At 32.4% G+C, this 20074-nt stretch overlaps 3 protein-coding genes across 6 annotated transcripts in view; 1 reads left to right on the top strand and 2 right to left on the bottom strand.

The window, feature by feature from the left end:
- Positions 1 to 3190: 3190 nt before the first annotated feature.
- LOC111617785 (ATPase inhibitor mai-2, mitochondrial-like) lies at positions 3191 to 15863 on the top strand. Of its 2 annotated transcripts, none has more exons than XM_023359084.1 (5): positions 3191 to 3301; positions 6024 to 6066; positions 9858 to 9883; positions 9983 to 10046; positions 15472 to 15863. In XM_023359084.1, the coding sequence occupies exons 1-5, from the start codon at positions 3243 to 3245 to the stop codon at positions 15622 to 15624; spliced, it is 345 nt and encodes a 114-aa protein (XP_023214852.1). In that variant the 5' UTR covers positions 3191 to 3242; the 3' UTR covers positions 15625 to 15863. The 2 variants fall into 2 exon arrangements, with proteins under 2 accessions (XP_023214852.1, XP_023214853.1); XM_023359085.1 differs by lacking the exon at positions 3191 to 3301 and adding an exon at positions 3355 to 3586.
- Positions 15864 to 15876: 13 nt separating this feature from the next.
- On the bottom strand, positions 15877 to 17377 carry LOC111617784. 3 transcript variants are annotated; one of them, XM_023359082.1, is made up of 6 exons: positions 16912 to 17377; positions 16684 to 16767; positions 16533 to 16616; positions 16340 to 16465; positions 16201 to 16245; positions 15877 to 16136 (listed from the first exon to the last, which is right to left on the bottom strand). In XM_023359082.1, the coding sequence occupies exons 1-6, from the start codon at positions 17035 to 17037 to the stop codon at positions 15972 to 15974; spliced, it is 630 nt and encodes a 209-aa protein (XP_023214850.1). In that variant the 5' UTR covers positions 17038 to 17377; the 3' UTR covers positions 15877 to 15971. The 3 variants fall into 3 exon arrangements, with proteins under 3 accessions (XP_023214850.1, XP_023214848.1, XP_023214851.1); XM_023359080.1 differs by having other exon boundaries at positions 16316 to 16465; positions 16912 to 17373; XM_023359083.1 differs by having other exon boundaries at positions 16316 to 16465; positions 16942 to 17359.
- Positions 17378 to 17981: 604 nt separating this feature from the next.
- LOC111617776 (techylectin-5A-like) overlaps positions 17982 to 20074 on the bottom strand; it is a 6666-nt gene continuing 4573 nt past the window's right edge. Inside the window, exon 5 of the mRNA XM_023359063.1 lies at positions 17982 to 18844. Coding sequence (XP_023214831.1) covers positions 18555 to 18844 — 290 coding nt within the window. The 3' untranslated portion in view covers positions 17982 to 18554. The remainder of the gene's footprint in view (positions 18845 to 20074) is intronic.

Here is a 20074-nt window from a genome sequence, read left to right as displayed (position 1 = left end):
AAGAAAACATTGTTTAATTTATATTAATATGTATCACTTAAAAAATTTTAATGAAGATATTTATCTTAATTATGAAAATATACTAGCATGTTTTTTAATTTTTGGAACCTAACCCTCCTTTTCGTATTAGTTCTTTGTTTCGTATAACACGGATTCGCATAACACGGCAATTTTTTGGAACGTAACTACCGTGTTATACAGGGGTTACCTGTACATGTTTTGTATCGTTTGAGTCTACATACTTTGGCTGCGAGTTTCTGTTTTAGTGTATCGATGTGTGTTGTGTTCATGTTTTGTGTGTGTTTTGATTTTCTTGAAAATGTTTTTCAGTTGTTTCTTTAATTTGGGTGTTATGTTGTTTTTAGTGTATTGTATCAGCCTGCCTAATTGGTGTCTAATGTCATTTATTTGTGCTTCTATTCTTCTCTGCCAGGCAGGCTTGTGATAGAATTGTATTTTGTGTGTATCTGTCTGTGATTGTATTTTCAGTTCATGGTGTGTTACTACTGTGACTGCCCCAGCATAAACTAATGTATGAATGTCTGAGAGTGTAGAAATTAAATGGATGTAGTGTGGTAGTAAGTGAGTGTTTACATAATTGTGTTTTTCCTACTACCTTTGACGTGTTCGGTATTTTCGGTATTCGTGGTCTTTGTGTGGGATCTGTGCCTGTATATTTAGTGAGTGTTTCCTGCAATATAAGTGAGAGTGTATTAACTAAATCTATATCTATGTTATCAGTGATGGAAGAGAAAGTGTCTGTAGTATCATTAATGGTAGTTGTTGTATGTGTACTATTAATGCTTGTTGCTGGATTATGTTGACAGGTTACGTGATCTTCATTAATAATGTTAAATGTTTCTGTCTGTTGATGTATTTGATCAGCAACCTGTTGTTTGATAAGTTCAAGTGTTGTTTGTGGGATAACGTTGTTGTGTATAATTGTTCTATTTTGATCAACAACCCTTTGTTCGGTGACAGTGAGGTGAGGATATTGTTGTGTGAATCTATGGTGTAGTTGTTGTCTGTATGCTGTCATGTTTGTTTCGAGTCTTGTGATGGTGTAGTAAGTACGGATGATAAACTCGTTCATTTCTGTTGTCCATTTCATCCGTTGGCGTGGTTTTCCAGCCTTTGTGGTCTGTGGATGCATTGCCACAGAAACACCAAGGCTAGGTTGATTCCTCACATCTGTTGAGGGCATTGCAGTAGCCATGCTTGGGCCGGCGCTGCTTTTGCCACCGGTAACCAAGGGAGACTGGAGCCTATCGAACATGAGCCTCTGCCTAACCCGCGAACGTGGACCTTGTTAACCCAGGCGACGTTCGAGCCGGTATCACACTTTGATCTGGTTACTACCATAATAATTATTTCCACAGAATGTGGATGTGGTCACTCTTAGCTTCATTTCTCCCCATAGACCTTACTGGCCTAGGTGTCCCTACCAGGAGCGTGTGCTCCAGCCTGCATTGCTCTATGGTTCAGTAAAATTACTGGGCTCTCCCACCACGACCAGGTGGTGACTACGGGAGAGTTATTATTATTACACTAGTAGTTCCCTCCATGCTCGGGAATAATTGGGATTGAGTAATCCTTCATAAACATCAAATTCTCAAACTTTGAGTTCCATTTTTAATGTTAAATTTGTAATTTGTTTCAAGACTATGTGTTACTGCCTTTTTAAAAAAATTTTCAGAAAAAAATATGGTTTTATTACATAAATATACTGTGCAATGGCTTATACTACTGCAAAAGTCATTTTATTTAAGCCAAAAGAAAAAAGATAGTAACATATGACAAACATTGTATGTATGTGTCAGTGCAGTGAATTTTTTAGCATTGCACCTGCTCAAACATCCAGTTTGCGCAGGCACCAATTCCAGTTTACAGTAGTATATACAGGTAACCCCCATATAACACGGGAGTTACGTTCCAAAAAATTGCCGTGTTATGCAAATCTATGTTATACGAAACAAACAAAGAACTAGTGCGAAAAGAGAGGTTAGGTTCCAAAAATTAAAAAAACATGTTGTTAAATCCTTATTTAAATCAGATTTATTATTCATTTTTTTCATAGGTAAAATACGTACTTATTATTTAAGTAAATATTTTACCAGAGGATTATTCATTTTATATGATGATCTCAGCATGAGCATCATCAACTGGTAACAGTTTGTGGGTGCTTTTGTTAATAGCGGTCGCTGTGCAACAGGAGTACGCTGCTGTTTGTAGGCATTTTAGGAACGACGGCAAAAGAAAGATGGCGGCACCTGCACTATCGATAGTATTGTGTGGAGGAATCTATAATTCTAAAATGAGCTTATAGAGGCAAAAGAAGGTCCCAATTGTATAATTTAACCATTAAATGGATTATTTATTGAAAGAGCATTCAAATTAGCCATGAAAACAATTAGAATGCTCGTGCGGAGTTACGTGGAGGTATAAAAGAATGCACCCTTTATTACATTTTATGTTGTATGAGGGTTTTACCCAATTCCCGAACCATGTTAGAGTGAACCCGTGCTATAGAAGTGTCATGTTATACGGGGGTTACCTGTATTTTTCCCATTTCTCAAAAGGTTGAAATCTTTCATGAACATTGAAATTTTGGTGCATAAATTTCTGATCACGAATGATTGAATTCCCAAACACTTACATCCATGAACATTGAGGATGTACTGTGTTGTTATTACTAATAATAATAATATTTTCCAGTAGATAACTACAATTTTTGTATTTATGCATTGTATAAGGTTTTAATGCCCAAAATTTTAATTAGTGATGATGGTAGGATTTATTTCAGGGGGTGCATCAGTGCATAATGGAACAATTACTTGAAAGAATTAATTACTGCTATGTTAGTTACAAAAAAAAATTAAGAAAACTTTGCAATTCTTATTATATCCTATTTATTTATTTTTTCCTACATTTTTTGTTTATGCTAAGGAGTGTAAGTGTACATCTTTGGACTTCCTTACAGTGTCCTTGTATATGTTTTAAATGATTTATAATGAAGTTAGATTCTAATGAACAATGCTATTGTCATAACATTTTGGGATGGATGTAGTTTCTAAGGGATTCTAGGTAAAACATACGCAACTTTGTGGGATCAATTAGTTATGACTAGATATTCATTATAATTTACTGAAAACNAGTCTGTGTAACTGAAGCCCAACGAATACGACTACGACTACGTTATCAATAAATAAGGAAAGGTGTAAGCATTGGATTTGGTGGTGAAAATGGCGCTGGTGGTCCGTAGACAAGCGTGGATGTTGTATAAGTTTATACCAGCCATGAGGTCTGCATGAAAATCCTTTAATAATATAATGATATTTTTCCGGAAGCAATTTCTTTTACAATTTATTCACTGTTTTGATTACTGATATACTAATAATTAAAACCGTAAAGAATATATTTTTACGATGTTTTTTAATCTTGATTTTAAAGTTACGCATAAAGTATAAATAATTTGTTTACAAAGTCGCCACGTACATGATTTAAATTAGTTTTCAGATATTTTTAGCCAGTGATTTATATAAATAGAAAATTCAAATTATAAGAGAATAATGTACAGTACATATAAGTAAGTATAATTCTTAACAAGCAAGTGCACAAAAATATAATTTTATATTGAGATATGGAATTGATTATGATAATCTGGGTGTGTTTTTGTTAGGGGTTTTTGGTTATCAGTGCGAACGTTTGAAAGAGAAAAATGCATAAGTTTCCACCTTGAATGTTTTGTTTTGNACCCAATTCCCGAACCATGTTAGAGTGAACCCGTGCTATAGAAGTGTCATGTTATACGGGGGTTACCTGTATTTTTCCCATTTCTCAAAAGGTTGAAATCTTTCATGAACATTGAAATTTTGGTGCATAAATTTCTGATCACGAATGATTGAATTCCCAAACACTTACATCCATGAACATTGAGGATGTACTGTGTTGTTATTACTAATAATAATAATATTTTCCAGTAGATAACTACAATTTTTGTATTTATGCATTGTATAAGGTTTTAATGCCCAAAATTTTAATTAGTGATGATGGTAGGATTTATTTCAGGGGGTGCATCAGTGCATAATGGAACAATTACTTGAAAGAATTAATTACTGCTATGTTAGTTACAAAAAAAAATTAAGAAAACTTTGCAATTCTTATTATATCCTATTTATTTATTTTTTCCTACATTTTTTGTTTATGCTAAGGAGTGTAAGTGTACATCTTTGGACTTCCTTACAGTGTCCTTGTATATGTTTTAAATGATTTATAATGAAGTTAGATTCTAATGAACAATGCTATTGTCATAACATTTTGGAATGGATGTAGTTTCTAAGGGATTCTAGGTAAAACATACGCAACTTTGTGGGATCAATTAGTTATGACTAGATATTCATTATAATTTACTGAAAACCCAACATTCTTAATATAATATGAATTTATTAGTATTGTAACATTATAATATACACACACAGTAGAATCTTGTTTTAATGGATCTCTTAGAAGAATAGATTTCCCCCCAGGTTCTGCCAAATCAATGCAATTTTACTTCCTTTTAGCAGCTCTGTAACTTGGAATAACAAATTTTTTCTAGCTCCATCTATAGTAAACTTCACATTTCTTCAATGTTTAGTTAATATTTGGGTGTTTTGGGAATTTGTAGAGTTTGATGATGTACTTCTTAGATCTGGAATATGTACAATTGAAGAATTGTAAGTCAGCAGTTTGATATGATTGAGGTGGATTCTGACGCTGGTCTAAATGCAGTGCCAAAATTGAGCCTTTCCAAGTTGTGAAGACCTTCCTGGAAAATTTCAGCATAAAAAAAAAGCTGTACATGACATTGCTAATATCAAGCAGTTGTATTTAATAGGCAGAAAAGTGGCATCAAAACAAACCAAGATAAATTAATTTTTTTAACAATTGTGAAGTCATGTGAAGTGCTAATAAGCATATGTAATTTTCCTCTTTTTGTACTTACAATATATACAGTTTTTTTGTTTAGCTTTGTTTACACACAACATAATGTATGATCTTGTAACATATGTGTGTCTATAGAATAAAGAAGAGAGATTTCAAGAGACTGAATAATTTCAAGTACAAGCATTTCTTATATGTAGTGGGTTAAAAAATGGAAATTTTTCAAATAATGAGTGTGGAGGAAATTTCTAAGAATTTATTGTTCACAATATAACGGATTCTTGGAACAACAGATGATTTTTGGTGTCCCGAATGAGCCATTAAAATGAGATTCCATTGTATATAAATTTATCATAAAATTTTGTAATTAAATGAAAGTATCTTATAAACACAATATTGACAATTTTTCTCATCTCAATAAAACTACAAATGATTAAAATTTATTTCTTAAATTATTTATATTATCAGTATTAATATATTAAACTAATTTGATGAAACATCATATTGCCTGCTGAGAACATTAGTAATGTAAATCTGAAAATGCTGTTTTGAGATAATCGCCTTAAAGTTTTTGCTGAATTCCAATCTTTCAGTCCTATTCAACTATTTGAGTTACCCAAATGACGTTTCACTACTATAACATCAGCTTTGTCCTTGCTATAACTACTACTTGAAGATGTTATAGCAGGTTAGTTTTCTTATTTTTTAAGTTAGTATGTAATTTTTTAAATTTTAGTTTCTCATTAAAGCAGTAAAATTTGAATAAGAAGATTGTGATGAGACATTTTACTGTAAATTATTTTGAGTCTCATGGTACAAATAATTCAAATTGATAATTTCAGGGTTATATCACTAATATTCTCAAACAGGTGATGTAATACATATGATATGTGCAATTCATTTAAAAGTGCTTATCTTTACACACAGTTTTTTTTAGAATTTATCTATGAACACAGACAAACAGATTTAGTGTTTTAGGCTCTATAGAGTTGTAAACTTTTTTAAAACTGTCATTTAAATCTGATTCTAGAACATGCATTTATTATATAATACAGTATAATTAAAAGGTCTTAATACACTAAAATATTTAATATTTTCAGTCAAATACGTTGCTCAGGAGAATGGGGAAGTGGTTCTGGAAAGGTAAGAAATGTATAAATTAAACTTTTTGTTAATATATATATGTGTGTGTATATATTAGAATTATCCTGTGTGTGTGTGTGTATACATATACAGGATAATTCTAAATGATGATTGTGATTTCAGTGACTTATTATTTCAGTTTAATTGAATGCAGGTAAACACAATTTACACACACGAGAACTGAACAAGTTTTTTTCTTACCTACTAGAAATATTCAATGTGTGATCCACATGTAACACACCACACATCAAGCCTATAATCAAGTTCCTAACCTAATTCTTGGATTTGCACATACATAGATCACCTTGAAGGGCTACTCTTCTGTGTTTTCCATAAATTTAATAAGGTGCCTCATATCATTCAACCTGCACGATATGTTTATGCTGCTATCACTGCCCTCATTAGAAGAGCGTTCTTTATTACCATCACTGCAAGCACTTTTAAATTTTGAGTTAAACACTGTCAGTTTGGCAGTATGCACAGCTGGTTTTTCAAGTGCTAAGTTCATGCATGTGCATATTAGGGCAACATGGTTAGGGAATCTCTGTTTCCAAGCACAACACTAAGCAACAAGCAGGAGATGTCAATAGTTCAACCACAATTACTGTACTTTGGACACCTTTCCGTATGCATTTGCTGCATATTCAGGCAACATAACTTTTACCTGCTGCTGTCTCTCCTACCAAATTTGCACAGATTCATCTGCAATGATTGGGATAAATTCTCCACCTTTGAAAAATCAGGAATCTGCTGTGCCATTGCTGATTCCCATAACGGGGATGAATATGAAGAACATTTGGGGCCACAACACGAATGCTTGCAAAAAAGGTGCTCAAAGAGAACTACAACCCATTATGGGCTCAACCAATGCTACTCAGATGCTGCAGCGACTGGAAACTTGTGTTTAAATGGGAATCTCTCCTTACAACAAAGAGTAATGCATCACTCACACACTTGACCTGCCCAGCATGTCAGGTGACCTATATAAACAATTAAATAGTGATATACGTCTGCTATCACACCTTTAACATGGGTCTATATCCACACATATGTGACATGACGTCATAATGTCTAGCGTAATCGAACTTTGTAGCATGATCATAACAGTGTTTTAGTTTTTAATTTTAATTTTTAAATGTGTGTTCCACTTATATTAGAACATTGTATTCTATTTTTAACTTTTCATTTGCCTGACGATGATGAAAATAAGTTTGTTGAAAGCACTAGCAGAAAATAAAAGATGTTAATGCTGCACTCAGTGTGTCTTTACTTCCTCTTGTCAAAGATTTCATGTACAGTCAGTCAGTCAGTATTATTTATTAAAGTACAGCGTACATACTTGGTGTCGCGTTAAGCATGAACAAGGTAGAATACAGGATATATAAAGATATGTGACAAAGTAGTGACAATACAGTAGAGTGATGTAAAATATAATAATAATACGATACACAGAACAAACCTAAGTATTACAGAATACAGAATAAAAACAAATCAATACAAATGCAATACATAACAGAACAGTACAATACAGAAATAAAACATGACAAGACAATAAAAGGTACAAAGACATGTAAGTGATGTAAAACCGGAGTAGAAGTATATGCATAGACAGCAGTATGGCTGGGAGTAACATGTTACAAGATCAAGCCGTTACAAGTGACAATTTGCAGAATTTCTTCGCCAGTCTGGAGAAGGCGAGATAGATATCCTTGTTAGCAAGTAGGTCGGAGTGACGGCATGGCCAAGTGGTGCCAAGGCTCTGTGATAGGATTCTAATCTCCAGTCGCTCTGCTTCAAGAGTGGGACAGTCAAAAATGTAATGAGTCCCGCTGTCCTCAACTTGACAGAAAGGACAAAGACGTGAAGGATGGTTAGTGAAGCGGGAGAGATAAGCACTGAACTTTCCATGTCCAGTGAGAAACTGAGTAGTATGGTAGCTCGGCGCAAACCAGTCAAGCTTCATAAAGTCACTAATGTTTGGAATATAGTTATACGTAATGCAGGTGTTATTACTGTTCCAAATGCTTTGCCAAGTAGAGAGGGTGTCCCTCCAGAGGAGCTGGCGTAAGGTGTGCTTGCTGATCTTGTCGTAGATGATGGGGATGGTATTGTCCGTGGTGGCTGCTTTGGCAAGCTGGTCCGCACGCTCATTACCAGGAGTGCCCTGATGGGCACGAGTCCAGGTAATGGAGATGGTATTACTAGTGCTGTTGATGATGTTCCTGATCTCAGTGGCGAGAGTGTGTAGATTATTGCCCTTGATTAAGGTGTNAAGAAGTTGCATGGGTAGGTTGTTTTCCTGTAGATATTTTTTAACAGAAGGGCCAAACACCAGGTTTAATCACTCCACAAAGAATTTCCTGGTGACCCACGCCTTCGGATTTGACCTCCACATAACTTGCAGTTTTTCTTTTAAAATCTTATGTGACTTAAAGGCTCTGGGATTTTCCGAATGGTATACTAGCAGAGGCTTGATTTTGCAGTGCCACGCGCATTGGCGCAAAGTGCTAGAGCATCGTGACCTGGCATCGTCTTCTCCTCTGCCGTTATGTAAGTCCTATTCGGCATCCTTTTCCAGAAAAGCCCTGTCTTATCACAGTTGAAAACTTGCTGGGGGATGTATCCTTTGGCTTCTATCAGTTCGGAAAACGTTTTGATGTAAACCTCAGCTGCCTTCACATCCAAACTTGCTGCCTCACCATGCCTGACGACATAGTGAATGCCGGTCCTTTTCCTAAAGTTGTCAAACCAGCCCCGACTGGCTTTAAAGGAGTCTTCCGATTCCTCATTTGTGGAAGTGTGTGGAATCTGCTTCAGCAAATCACCGTAAATCGCTCGTGCCTTCTCACATATGATGCTTTGTGTTAAGATTCCTCCTTGAAGCTGCTTCTCTGTCACCCGCACCATCAGTAGTTTCTCCATCTTTTCATGGAGAGAGGTCCAGAGCTTAGAAATTATTGTAACGCCCTTAGCTGGCATTATACCCTTTATCAACTCCTTCTGTTTAAGCACAGTACATATCATTGATGTGCTACGCCCGTACATCCTCGCCAAGTCAATTACTCGTACACCTTGCTCATGTTTTTCTATGATTTCACGCTTTAATTCAATAGATATCATCTTCTTCTTCGGACCCATGGTTATAAAAATAAATGTGATAATGTTTTGTAAATGTACAAAAAGCAAAAAACGCAAATCCAACTTATCAAAAATGCTTCGAAAACAAGGGAAACAAGCACACAGACTGAGGTCTAGTCTGAGGTGGGAGAAACTGTTAGATGCTGCACACGACACCAACATGCGCTTTGCATGTTGGGTCGTGTGCAGTGGTGTAGTGTGCGATTCCTTGTATCTCAACTCTTGCTCTCATCTCAAAGCAAAATATTGCTCGCTCGGCAGCTCGTATTTCAAAACACTCGTATATTAGGGCACTCGTATGTTGAGGTATACTGTATACCACTGTATACTACAAATATGTCTGACGTGAAAGCCCTGCACAAATGAATTCCATAAACAGGATGACTTTTAACATGCTGGCTCAATCATTGACCAAAATCAAGTACAGACTGGATATTGTATGTGCTTTATCAGAAGCATATGTGGAAATGTACTGATTTAATGTAGTAACTTTTTCAGAAGCACTTTCTCTTACTATTATCTACAGTGCAGTATACACAATTATTTTCCCAAATTAATCCACAAAACTAGGGAGGTTTGAGAACACACTGTATAATAATTTATTATTTTCATTGATGCAATTAATTAAAAACTATTTTTAAAATTTGTTTTAGGGTGGTGGTGCTGGTGGTTCTGTGAGGTATGTGATGATTAACATTAAATTCAACCAGAATTTTTAATTGTATTTATATTTAATTATGACATTATGACTAATTATATAATGTTAATTCATTTACAGAGATGCTGGAGGTAGTTTTGGTAAAATGGAAGCAGCAAGAGAAGAAGAATATTTTAGAAAAAAGGTAAGTTTAGAAAATAATGAAATTTTAAGGTAACACAGCTGGAACTGAGTTCAGAAACCAAAATTTTTACCTTTCAGTACCTTTCCAGCTGAAATAGTCTTGTTGACAAATGTTTATTTGCTTTCTTTATGCCTTCTTGAATCTGTTGGTAATTCTCCAGTAGAATGACCTAAGAAAAGCTTAAAGGAAAGCCAAGAATATTTCTGCTATTAAAGTACTGAAAGATATGATTATTTAGGTTTAGAAAATAATGGAAAATGTTTAATTACGTTCAGTATATATACTGTATTCCTAGAAGTAATTTTAACAGTATAGTAGAACACTTGTTATCTGAGATAACATGGACTGATGGTAACTTAGATAACTGAAAACTTGGATAATATAGTGGCCACAATCATTTTGAATTAAAAATTACCAATAGAAAAGATTTATATGGTACATCTCTTTTTTAGCTCTTTTTATACCACAGTGAATTTAATAATGTATAAGAACAATTTTTATATCATTTATTATACAGCTAAAGAACAATTTTTACTTCATTTATTATACAGCTAAAGAACAATTTTTACTTCATTTATTATATACACAATAATTTTAAGAAAAAAATTTGTATTTTATTATAGTTAAGTTTTAATATGAATGAGTTGTCTCACGTTGAAGTTAAATGATGAAAAGTAACAGAAATAAATCATTTTGTAATACATGTTATTGTTTAAAATTTTCTTTTACAAATTATGGTATAAGAAAAATAGCATTTTCAATTATAGGTGTGCCTTGGATCATCTGGGTTCTACTGTAATTGTTTCCTATCAGTGGCGTGCCATGACATTTGATGATAGGGAAGCTGTCTTTCTGTAAGAAGACGACTTCCAGGGGCAATCAGTTAATTGCACATCAGTGATGGTCTAGGGTCCATTCGCATTCGTTTGTTCCATAAGCCTGTAAAAATCATAGACTTCTCTAAATGTATTTTTAATATCAGAATTACATTCTTAATCACTAGCCAGAATATAAGGGTTAAAATTAAAAATAAAATTATAAAAACCTACTTGGTGAAATAAAATGTGTGGTGGATGTACTGGTACATACAAAATATTCTTCAATTGTATGAATATACTTTTAAAAAAAATTATAATTAAATATAGCTTTGTGAAAAAATGTACATAAAAATAACTTAAAATATTCTTTACTTTTTAAATCTTAAAACAATCCACTTAGTCAAATAGCTCCCTACGAGTGGCTAATGGATGGAATCAGAGATGGTTGCAGTGCGTGCATACATGTGGACTGCCAAATCCCGAGATTGCCAATACCGGTCAATGTTAAATGCCTCTTTTGTCGCAAATCTAGTATATCTCAAAGGACGCGACAGGGCTGTTGTAGATTTTAAACGTTTCTCACCATAGCTGTAAAAATCTAAATATGTTAAACTTAATAGTAATAGTTAATGTTTTCTAACTAATTCGTTTTAGGACCAAGTGTCCTCAGAAATTTCCAAAATTTACAACTTTTCAGTCACTCTCATTGAACTGGAAAAATTTCTGTCTTTATTACATCTAATATTGCGAAGAAATCAGTCTCCACTGTACTTGGCTAGAGATTGGTTTGGTCAAGCTTTTATGTAAAATTCTCTCTCTTTCAGCAGGGTTTTATTTATGTCCTCAATTCCCTAATTGCTTAATTAATAAAAATTAAATTAATTATTTGACTACTACTTAAGTAGAAATAAGTCGAAACCAGTTACTTTGTACTCAAATATATTTGCAGTCTCGGGAAAAAAGTGGAAAGACAAATTTTTATGACAACAGATACATAAATCGTAAATTTAAGGAAAATAAATTCTAGAGTTTTTTCTGTACCTTGTGCATATCTCTCATTCATTAAATTTAGTTGTAAATGACACTGTCAAAGTAACAGTTAATTATTTAACATTATACAAGANTTCTCTAAATGTATTTTTAATATCACAATTACATTCCGAATCGCTAGCCACGATATAAGGGATACAATTAAAAATAAAATAATAAAAACTTACTTGGTGAAATAAAATGTGTGGTGGATGTACTGGTACATACAAAATATTCTTCAATTGTATGAATATACTTTTAAAAAAAATTATAATTAAATATAGCTTTGTGAAAAAATGTACATAAAAATAACTTAAAATATTCTTTACTTTTTAAATCTTAAAACAATCCACTTAGTCAAATAGCTCCCTACGAGTGGCTAATGGATGGAATCAGAGATGGTTGCAGTGCGTGCATACATGTGGACTGCCAAATCCCGAGATTGCCAATACCGGTCAATGTTAAATGCCTCTTTTGTCGCAAATCTAGTATATCTCAAAGGACGCGACAGGGCTGTTGTAGATTTTAAACGTTTCTCACCATAGCTGTAAAAATCTAAATATGTTAAACTTAATAGTAATAGTTAATGTTTTCTAACTAATTCGTTTTAGGACCAAGTGTCCTCAGAAATTTCCAAAATTTACAACTTTTCAGTCACTCTCATTGAACTGGAAAAATTTCTGTCTTTATTACATCTAATATTGCGAAGAAATCAGTCTCCACTGTACTTGGCTAGAGATTGGTTTGGTCAAGCTTTTATGTAAAATTCTCTCTCTTTCAGCAGGGTTTTATTTATGTCCTCAATTCCCTAATTGCTTAATTAATAAAAATTAAATTAATTATTTGACTACTACTTAAGTAGAAATAAGTCGAAACCAGTTACTTTGTACTCAAATATATTTGCAGTCTCGGGAAAAAAGTGGAAAGACAAATTTTTATGACAACAGATACATAAATCGTAAATTTAAGGAAAATAAATTCTAGAGTTTTTTCTGTACCTTGTGCATATCTCTCATTCATTAAATTTAGTTGTAAATGACACTGTCAAAGTAACAGTTAATTATTTAACATTATACAATAATTGTACACATTTTTTTTTCTACATCCCCTTAGAGATGGGACATATGAAATCGTAATATCACTGGTTTAACATTGAAATCCGTGAGTAATATAAAATTGGAGAGTGGAATAAAAATATCAAATATTTTAATGGATTTTCTTTAACTCCTGTCAACTATACAGAACTATCATAAAAACATGCCAGTAAATTCTTATTGGTTGGATTAAGTTATAAATCTACTCGTGATTCACATAATCGGGCGAGAGCAGCCAAATATCTAGCAGGCAGGCGGCTAACAGCCCAGAACCGGTCCTGGATAGAATTGGATGCGGTATACGTGTACCATCCACCCAAGGTCCTAGGCTTCCACCAGCTAAACCGGGTGAGGTCGGTGCTCTGTAAAGCGCATGCACGAATCTGGCTTTTTGTATGCTGACAATACAGCGCTTCCACTCTGCCACTAATATTCGAATATACAATAGCAATCTTATCTTTTTTTTCATGTGTAGTATAGAAATTTGTAATAAGATACATAATGCGGTTATAATAAAATATTGTGCAATTATTTTCATATAATTAAAATTAATGTGTATTTATTTTTTTAGAAAATACAAGGAAAACGGCACATCCACTGCTTCCAATGATGGCACGCCACTGTTTCCTATTAATATTTTCACTGACTACTTCATTAAAGTAGTACAGTAGAACCTCGAAAACTCGGCCCTCGATAACCCGGCACTCCGGATAACTCGTCCACACCCTGGCAGGGCAAAAAAATCCTTAGTTAATTAATTTTCATTATAGACAGCTTTATAAAAGTATAAAAGCTCTCATAAAGTATTTTTCTGAGGTCTGTCTTATCAGGTAAATTACTGTACACAGTGTATTCATTAATTTTCATTTTCATGTAGTAAAGGCTCTATGCCTTCATAAAGGACGTACTTTTCCTTTGTTTAAGGGTATTTGGGCAGTTTATTCTCTGTTATATTCTCAAGTAAACAATACATACAAGTACAGTACAGTATTTTCTGAGGAAACACTCATACTTATTTTTTTTAACCCCATTCCCGATAACCCGGCATTTTCACAAACTCGGCCACCCTTCGGTCCACATTAGGCCGAGTTTACGAGGTTCTACTGTATTTTGTCATATGTGGTATATTTATGATAGACATAATATTAAATTGTTCTTGAAGTCAGATGAATTATATATAATTTAGTAATAAATCTTCAAGTTATGTGTTTTTTTAAACTGTTTCTATGTTATTCAATAATTAGATTTTTAAAAAGGTACTTTTTGAGATGGGAAAATGGATGATGATTAGTAAATATAGTTTAAAACATTTATTATAGTGTAAAAATGCTAATAGTTAATAAACAGTTAACAAAAAATGTTATAAAAGTTTCATTACCTGCAGACTTTGAAAGTGATAAAGAATATTCAAAATATAAAATGCATTTTGAGTTTTAACATCACCAAACTAAATTCAGAAAACATGGAAATTCATATTTAATTAATTCATTAAAAATGTAAAAATATATGATGATGAAGATTTATACAAGAAAAATCTTTTGAAGTTTTCTAACTGTTTTTTGTTTTTTACAATGGAATTTTTTAATTTACCATTCTTTGAATAACATTTTTAATTGTAATTTTGAATTTTCAAAAAACATTTGAGACCTAAGGAAGAGATATGCTATTATTTGTTGAGAGCTTAGCTTGGCTCATAAATTGAGTTTGAGTATGAAAATACTATTGCAAAATTGACATTTTTAAGTACTATTATTCAAACTATCAAGTTTTGATTACTTGCTTTTATGATTTATCTGATCATTTTGCTATTCTCAATTTTGAGAGACTTCAAAATCTAGCAATGTTTCAAAAAATTGTATTAGTAGAAAAGACCAAAATAAGATGTTCAAATTACACTAGTTATGAAATAGAATTTTATTTTATTATTTTGTCTTAGTTCATTCACATAACATTATATTTATCAACAAAACATTTACAACAGATCACTAAATTTTTTCACAATACCATCACTTTTTTATTCTATATTGTTTCATGCTTTCAAAAAAATTTGACTTTATTCATGACAAATATGTATCATTTCAAAAAGCAATATCAATTTAGTACTTGTTCATATTTAAAAACTTGGTCTTTATGTAAAATATCCAAAATGTGAATCCAAGATTTGAGGAAAGCGTACTTAAGTGTAAGATTTCAAAGAAAAATTATTTACAATGTTTAAAATTACTTTAATTGAAATTTTTTTTCTCAATTAGAAATCTTTAATGTTATAAATGTAATTTTTGATATAATGAAAGCAGAAATATGAGAGGAGAATACATGAATTTGGCATCACTTTTTCTTATTTCTCAGATTTCAAAAGAAAAGTTGGTATAATTTATTCTTTCATTGTGAATTCTTCAGAAAGATGCTTGATTCATGTAAAAAATTATGCTTATTTATATGTGGGAAGAATAAATTTCTAACCTAGTTTCTTTCCTATTCTAGCAAAAAGAGCAACTTCAAAAGTTAAAAGAGCATTTGGATGACGAAATACATCATCACGAAAATCTTATCGATCACCTCGAAGATGAAATTAAACGCCATAAAGAACGGATTTCATCTCTAAAGAAACAACAAGATGACTCCTCAAAGCATTAGAGTATTACATTGTTTTCTACTTAGGTTAAAAGATTTAATTGTAGAAATATGACAATTTTTGTTGTGAATTTCCATTTTTTCTATTGTTTGAAACAATAGAATTTATGTAAAAAAATAAATATAATTTCATATTTGAAGAAAAAGGATGCACATAGAATGCTGAGTAGCTAAATATGGATGTAGTTATTTCAAATGTAATTTTATACTGATAGTTTGAATACAAAATACATAACAGGAAAGTATTTATTGTAAATAATTTCAGCTGCTGAAAAGTAATTTTTACTTTTCTGTAACATTTTCTCATGTAATAATTAAACTACAAATACACAAATTTATAAAGAAACATATTAATTTTCAATAATATTTTTAAAAGCTTTATCAACATCGGCTATGAATTTGGGAAAAGTCGGATCAAACAGACAAGTATATATAAGACACTGAAGATCATTTGATTCTAGGCTTGTTAATGGATTCATATATACAGATGGGAATTCGATATTTCCTTCTATTGCCTGTAAATGGAATATCAGATGAGAGATATACTAAAGAGAATAGGCAACATTAAATATGCCTTACTTCAACAATGGAATCTAGAGAAACTGTTCCAGATAAGTCTGACTTCTAATGTAGAGAAGAGAAAAATTAAGATATTAAGCATTATGTAAATTTCAAATGCATAAATTAAGCCTACCTCTGCAGGAAGAAGACATTTTACTTTATTAGGCAATGTAGATTTTATGGGGAAAAATTGACAGAATATTTTCACAAATTCTTCGCATTGTTCTTTTCCATTTTTCTCATTAAATCCATCAAACTGAACCCGAAATCTTTTTACAGAATTCTAAAAATTAAAACACTGTTAAATATATAATTATATTCCTTAATCCGTAATTTGAAACAAGAGTTGCCTCAAGTTTAGTAGCAATTAAGATACTGTCTCCTTTAGTTACGGCACGAATGGTGGACTGACTATTTGCTAAGGGTAAACTCTCCTGCAAATATATGAATTCAATGTATTATTATTAGAAAACAAAACACTTGTTTTTTCCCCACTCTTACCTCTATTACATTGCTTTTCATAATTATTAAGCATTCTGTTTGGAGATATAATAAAACCAAATCGCTATTTTCACTAATAATATGCTATAAAAAAAAATACAATAATTAGTTGTTTCGTCCAGAAAGTGTACACTTTTTACTTCAATTTGGCGCCATTTTTAAAATTTATCGTAAAATGGAAGGGACGACGTCAAATTGATGTAAGTGGACGAATCGAACGCGGCATACATTAGGCAAATTAAAAGGAATGTATACAACCATCCAATTTGTTTCATTTTCCATAGGTTCGTCTTTATTGTTTATAAATCGAGCGTAACGCTTAATCGGCCATTGAAATTTTACTTGAAGCGACATTTTTTTTCTCTCTCAGTTAAAATAGTAATTGGAAATATCAATTAGGTGGCGCTATTTTTTCTTCGAAGTTGGTTGCCGACTTTTTTTTAAATGGATTACAATGAAAATTTAAAAGCTAATATTTTAATAGAAAGCAATAAAAAAAATTGTTTTCTGAAACATTTTCTTCGGCAACGTTAAATTAGAAAACGAAAGCTTATCTATTTAAGTTACGTTAGCTGATTATAACCTTTGATTATGCACTCGATCTCCAGCAGATGGCGTTAAAAATTTAATGCTTTTCACCTTGGCTTTTCCTATAGGAAAATCCTTTTTCGAAAATTCACGAAAATGAAAGCAGAAAGAACCTAAGTTTTTTTTTTTTTGTTAGAATTCTATTCAATTGTAATGATTTTGAAAATGAAACTGGTTTTTACAAAATTTTAAGGTCGTAGATAATTTTAATTCAGTATTATTTAAATGGCTGAACGATTAATGGGTATCCTATCGCTGAGGGACCCAGGATTCGAACCCGGACGGGTTGAAAACTACAGGAACTTTTCGGGGATGGTATGTCTGGAATATATCGGGCCCCGTCGTCCCATTGTGGGCTTAGTTAAACCCGTAATTGGCTTGCTAAAAAAGGTTTCTTAGTACCTACAGAACGGAGTTTAAAAAAGCAGTGGCATTAAAATAATTGGTTTGAATTTTCTTGCTGTCTGTGCAATTAAATTACCAGTTCGGCGCTAGCACTGGAATGCCCGGAATGGAATCCAGGCAAACAATTTCCCAGAAATTTTTTATGGTGGGCTTGTTCCCCTTTCTTACCATTTGGCTGCTCCCATTGTAGAGATGGAAAAAAAGTCCCTCTTTATGCCCACAAGGGCAGAAGTTAAAAATAAAAATTAAAAAAAATTCACTATCAAATAGTTATCTTCGATAAGTTAGTATTGATATTTAGACGATTCTCTGTTTAGACAAACTATTATTAGTAAAAGTAAAGCTGATTTCGTTAATAAAAATGAATTTAATTTTCTCTGCCATCGCATACGGATTCACGTTAATTTATTTGTAGGCTCTATAATAATACTAGCGTGCTTAATATATCATTTTTCTTTATTAATAATTACAAAAATATATGTTTACATTTTTTCCTCTTTGAATATCATTTATAACCGTATAAATGAAATTACAATTAATATAGTAGCTAAATAAATGTAAATAAACAAAAATTTATACAGGGTGCTTAAATAACATTAGTACAGAAGTAACTTTTAATGCCAGGTGTGAAGTGACAGATTGCCCTCTGCACAGTTCTTCACCATGTACAAGAAGTCATCAGGTCAGGTCGAAAAAAAATCCCAGGAATTTTTCGGGAGTTGTACATCCATATATGTCGGGCTCCATCCATCATCATCTGGCAGCCCTATTATGGACTTGGTCGAAGCTATAATGCCCTACTACTACTACTGCAGCAATGACTGCGCACCTTCTTCGCGTGCTAGCATTATTGAAGCACCCTACATTTTTAATATTGATTAAACAACGGGACGAATTTTCATTTCGACTTGGAATAGAGAATAATTTGAACCCCTCCATTTATACCAATTAATGCCGTCTGCATAACTTGTATGAAAACCAAATAAATTGAGGCCGTTAAGATTAGATTCGGTGCAGGAATTATACCACCAACCTCCTTTACGCAAATTTGCGCAGTCTTCGTATGCAAAATCATTATCGTTGTCCCTTGCGGAAAACTTCATTTCGTTATGATAAGAAAGTGAGTCTCCTGGGGAAAAAGAAGCCAAATTTATAGTACAGCTCATAGCTGAAATAAATATTGTTAATTAAATTATGAAAATTTTGCTTGAATAACTAAAGTATAAACATTTATTTATTATATCAAATTACAAATAATAAATAATTTTATATATATTTAGGAAAGGAAGAAATAACATATTGAGACTTAAGAAAATATGGAATATATAGGGTGTCCATAATTAAAGCTTCCTAATTCAGAGCATTCAGTAGTTGTACACCAATAAGCAGATCGATATGTAGTCTGGAATATGATTTATCATGGGAATGCTGCAGCTTTGGCAAACTTAAAGGATAGTATTATACTACACATGTGAAGCATCACCGGGGAGTAGTTGCGGTCAGCTGTAGAATTCATTGTTCATCGGCTTCAAATTTCACACCAGAACAATGGGGAACACATTGAGCAACTTTCCTTACATCAATAAACAGCTTCTACAAGAAGCACGTCCCTTGCGAAACGGAAAACGCGTTTTCATTGTGTTTTTGTTGTCTTGTTTTGTGTATTTTCCTGTAAATCACTTCCCAGCGGAAGTTTTTAACTAAATTTTTGTTTTTTACAAAATCTTTTTTGCATCCTTTGCATAGTCTGTCAATCCGCACATCAGTTACAGCTATAGAGTGCTCTGAATAGGGAAACTTTAATTATGGTCACTCTATATATATGCTTTAGACCAGGGGTGTCCAACCTTTTTGTTTCTCTGGGCCACATTGGAAGATGTCATGGAGTTTGGGCCACAAGTATATATAATATACTTGTGGCCCAATCCTTAAATATACTTGTATATTTAAGGATTAAGATGTCTAGATTATAGTAATAAAAATTAAAACTTTATCACAAAAAAGGATATTTTAAAAACTTACTTCTACAGACACTTCCAATTTTTACTTAGAAATAGATAAATTCATTTATTATATACTTATGGCCCAATATACAAGTATATTTAAAAATTAACACATCTAGATTATAATAATAAGGATTAAATAAGAAAAAAGGATATTTTAAAAACTTACTTCTACAGACACTTTCAATTTTTATTTAGAAATAGATAAATTCATTTATTATAAAAGAGAATAAAGAAAATTTATTTGAAAAACACAAATATTTGTTTTATTTGGGTCTCTAATTAATAAAAAGCGACGAAACGCCATTTTAAAGTGCATTTTTATTCAATTAATATAATTATAAATAATATGTAGCCGAAAAAGTAGCCAAAGCGCCAAATGATATTTTTTACGT

The sequence above is a fragment of the Centruroides sculpturatus genome, unplaced genomic scaffold, assembly GCF_000671375.1.
Source record: "Centruroides sculpturatus isolate CEXI.00-Female unplaced genomic scaffold, Cexi_2.0 scaffold648, whole genome shotgun sequence".
NCBI lineage: Eukaryota > Metazoa > Arthropoda > Arachnida > Scorpiones > Buthidae > Centruroides > Centruroides sculpturatus.
This window is presented reverse-complemented; position numbering and strand designations above follow the sequence as displayed.

What these genes read in the sequence shown, in the direction of transcription:
- LOC111617784 (XM_023359080.1), bottom strand. Translation starts at nt 17,037, where the DNA reads ATGTCGCTTCAAGTAAAATTTCAATGGCCGATTAAGCGTTACGCTCGA. An exon ending in AATGTCTTCTTCCTGCAGAG is followed by an intron (nt 16,246 to 16,315) that starts GTAGGCTTAATT and finishes TCTCTACATTAG; the next exon opens with AAGTCAGACTTATCTGGAAC. An exon ending in CTCTAGATTCCATTGTTGAA is followed by an intron (nt 16,137 to 16,200) that starts GTAAGGCATATT and finishes TTCCATTTACAG; the next exon opens with GCAATAGAAGGAAATATCGA.
- LOC111617785 (XM_023359084.1), top strand. Translation starts at nt 3,243, where the DNA reads ATGGCGCTGGTGGTCCGTAGACAAGCGTGGATGTTGTATAAGTTTATA. An exon ending in GGTGCTGGTGGTTCTGTGAG is followed by an intron (nt 9,884 to 9,982) that starts GTATGTGATGAT and finishes ATTCATTTACAG; the next exon opens with AGATGCTGGAGGTAGTTTTG. An exon ending in AAGAATATTTTAGAAAAAAG is followed by an intron (nt 10,047 to 15,471) that starts GTAAGTTTAGAA and finishes TTCCTATTCTAG; the next exon opens with CAAAAAGAGCAACTTCAAAA.